This window comes from Aegilops tauschii, chromosome 2 (assembly GCF_002575655.3).
Source record: "Aegilops tauschii subsp. strangulata cultivar AL8/78 chromosome 2, Aet v6.0, whole genome shotgun sequence".
NCBI classification, from domain to species: domain Eukaryota; kingdom Viridiplantae; phylum Streptophyta; class Magnoliopsida; order Poales; family Poaceae; genus Aegilops; species Aegilops tauschii.
Window position 1 is genome coordinate 70,314,422 of NC_053036.3, and position 3,053 is coordinate 70,317,474.

General features: G+C 42.8%; 1 protein-coding gene across 1 annotated transcript; it reads right to left on the minus strand.

The window, feature by feature from the left end:
• Positions 1-613: 613 nt before the first annotated feature.
• Positions 614-2,126, minus strand: LOC109782655 (uncharacterized). Its single transcript, XM_020341277.2, has 2 exons — positions 1,913-2,126; positions 614-1,336 (listed from the first exon to the last, which is right to left on the minus strand). Exons 1-2 carry the CDS (start codon positions 2,006-2,008, stop codon positions 665-667), a joined length of 768 nt encoding a protein of 255 aa, XP_020196866.2. The 5' UTR covers positions 2,009-2,126; the 3' UTR covers positions 614-664.
• Between the last annotated feature and the right edge of the window lie 927 nt (positions 2,127-3,053).

Below are 3,053 nucleotides of genomic sequence, written 5' to 3' on the forward strand. Positions count from 1 at the left end.
ACTCCAAGTGAAGATGATGGCACAAGGGAGGCCATGTTTCTGTCTCTGCAAACTCAACTCAGAGAGAAGAATGCAGAGATTGTAGGGATTAGGGCCAAATTTCACAATGTGTTGTTTCTTTTCACTATATTTGTGCTTGGGTTAGTTGCAGGCAAGATATTAAGTTAGTTAGTTGGTTTAGTTGCAGCCAATCTAAATGCAATGTCCTGTCTGGTTTAGTTGCTCTAGTTAAGCCAAGTTGTAATGGATCAGTGAAGTTATCTTCTGATGCAATGAGATTTAGTCAGTCTTGTTCCTCTTTTATTTTGTATGACATGAGTGGTTTGCTGCAACATTGTCATAATGTATCATCATCAACATATGCTTCTACATAATCAGCATATCCATACATAATAAGAAACTGATCACATTAGTTTCTGGATTTCAACTCATTATAGCCATACATAACCTTTGTTCACAATACATAGAGGAGTTGAACTTCAAATGCATAGTTCATCCTTTTCTCACAAAAGGATGAATAGCATAACTACTACATACATACACAACCATAGTTCACCATTAGTACAAGCATACAGTACACAACCTTAGTTCCTAGATGCTAGGTCATTACACAACCATCATTCCCAAAAGGTCAGTAATGCCACTAATCTCATTTTCATCTTCTTCACTTCTCCAAGATGGCCTGAATCCCCCTGAACTTCTCCTTCAACTTTTCATTCTGAAACTCTAACTGCCACTTCTCTTCAATATGCTTTTCATTTCCCTTAAGCAGATCAGCAACCTCAAGCTTCAACTCTAGCTTCTCTTGGGTGAGCTTCTCCTGACACTTTGTTAGCTCTGCATTCTTCAGCTCCAAATTCATACTAGCTTCAGTAAGCACTTGCTTCTCTTTCATTTTGTTCAGCTTCAAGTTCTGAATGACTGTTGCTTGAGCTCTTGTCAGGTTGAGCCGCAGCTCATACTTGAGAGTAAGTTTCTGGGTCTCTTCATCTTTCTTTGCCATCTCACTTGCCATCTGTGCCTTCATATCATCAATCAGTTCTTTTCTTACCTCCTGCTGATATGTAATGGCAGACTGCAGATGTCTAAAATCCACCACCTTATCTTCCTGGAAGTTCATCAGCTCCTGCACATCTTGGACTAGCTTGTCATAGTTGGCATCCAGCTTGTTCTTCTCTTCTGTCAGATGGTGGATAGTGAAAGAACTTTCAAGATTGTCATTCACCCTAGCAGTTTTGGCATCTTCAACCATTGCCCATAGCTTCAACAATGCATTCTGCATTGTTGGGGGCCACTGGTGATCAACCCATTCAACAAAGCCACAATTGCTACCTGCCTGCAAAAACAAGAACAACACCAACACAGTTCAATATGGCTCATGCTTGACCTAAATAAGCTACTCTAATGCCACTATGAACCAAAATGTTGACAACAAGGAGAGTACTCCAGCAAACAGAAAAAAAATCACTATGCCTAGGTTAGTTATCTTTTTTAAGCTACTCTAGTACCACTATTAACCAAAATTACTATGCCACTGTACTCCAGCAAAATATACTCATGCTTGACCTAAATAAGCTACTCTAATGCCACTATGAACCAAAATGTTGACAGCAAGGAGAGTACTCCAGCAAACAGAGTTCAATATGGCTCCAGCAAACAGAGTACTCCAGCAAACAGAAAAAAAATCACTATGCCTAGGTTAGTTATCTTTTTTAAGCTACTCTAGTACCACTATTAACCAAAATTACTATGCCATTGTACTCCAGCAAAATATACTCATGCTTGACCTAAATAAGCTACTCTAATGCCACTATGAACCAAAATGTTGACAGCAAGGAGAGTACTCCAGCAAACAGAGTTCAATATGGCACTGACAAAGTAAGAAAAAAATCACTATGCCTACAATCCATACCGGCTGTGCACATGCTAAAAACCGCCTGCCTGTGTCTGTTCCTTCAAAGGCAACAAGCCTCTCAGATGCCATGCCATGCTTCTCACATGGAGACATCACATCCAGCTCAAGCCCCTTGTAATCTGGATCTTCAAGGCTGAAAGGGACCTGCAGAAGCTCGCACAAAGACAATGGGCAAATCAAAACCTACCAAAATCAGCCAAATCAAGAAATCCCAAATCTGTAACCCTAACCCTAAACTCACTGTACTGACCTTGTTGAGACCGTCTGTGGAGGAAGAATGCATGTACGGGAGGCTAGACTGGTCGTCGCTGCTTTCGTCCTCCAAAACAATGGCGTCGGCGGGGCGGTGCGGCGGCCGGCAGTCGGGACGCAGGCGGCGGCGACGAAGGAAACGAGTGAGGAGAGGAGGAGGGGAGGGGAATGGTGTGGCGGGGGCGAGCTGGTGCGACCGGACCGGGTTCGAGAGCAGCAGCGCACCGGCTCGTCCTAATCAGCGCGCGGGCACGCGCCGATTGGCCAGCGTGGCACCTGACGGGTGGGCCCGAGCTGTCGGATCGAGCGTCAATACGTATAAATACGCGTTTTAGCCTTATTTGAAAAAACCTGGAGCAATCATGGTACTGACATGCAAAGATTAGCAATCGTGGTACCAATCTGTATGTGATGCCCGAATTGTGGTACTTCTGTGCAATTAACTCACTATAGAACAATGAAATATGTGCTTGAAATACATGATGGCTGGCATGGTGCCATGGTATGGCCTCACGATGCCCTAGTTAAAAGCTAAGAAGGTTTGATTTATGTCGCCATGCACACCCTTCATAGATCGAACCATCACCGAGGAAGTTCAATGCTTTCGAGAGGGAAATCACCAAGATTGAAGGGGAATCCAAATTTCCGTCCTAGTTTGTCATTCAGTTTTTTTTCAACAATCAACATACCGCCTCAAATGAAATGTGTTCAAATTTGACATTTTTCCGAACTCATTTACCATATTTAGGGGATTATGTGCATTTTCTAGGCATTAATTATGCACATAATTCAAGTTCAAACAATTGGTGCATGAAAAGTTGCACAAGAACGGTCTGGAAAACCATGCTCGTGCTATTTAGTACATTCGCATGCCTTTTCCAAGGAA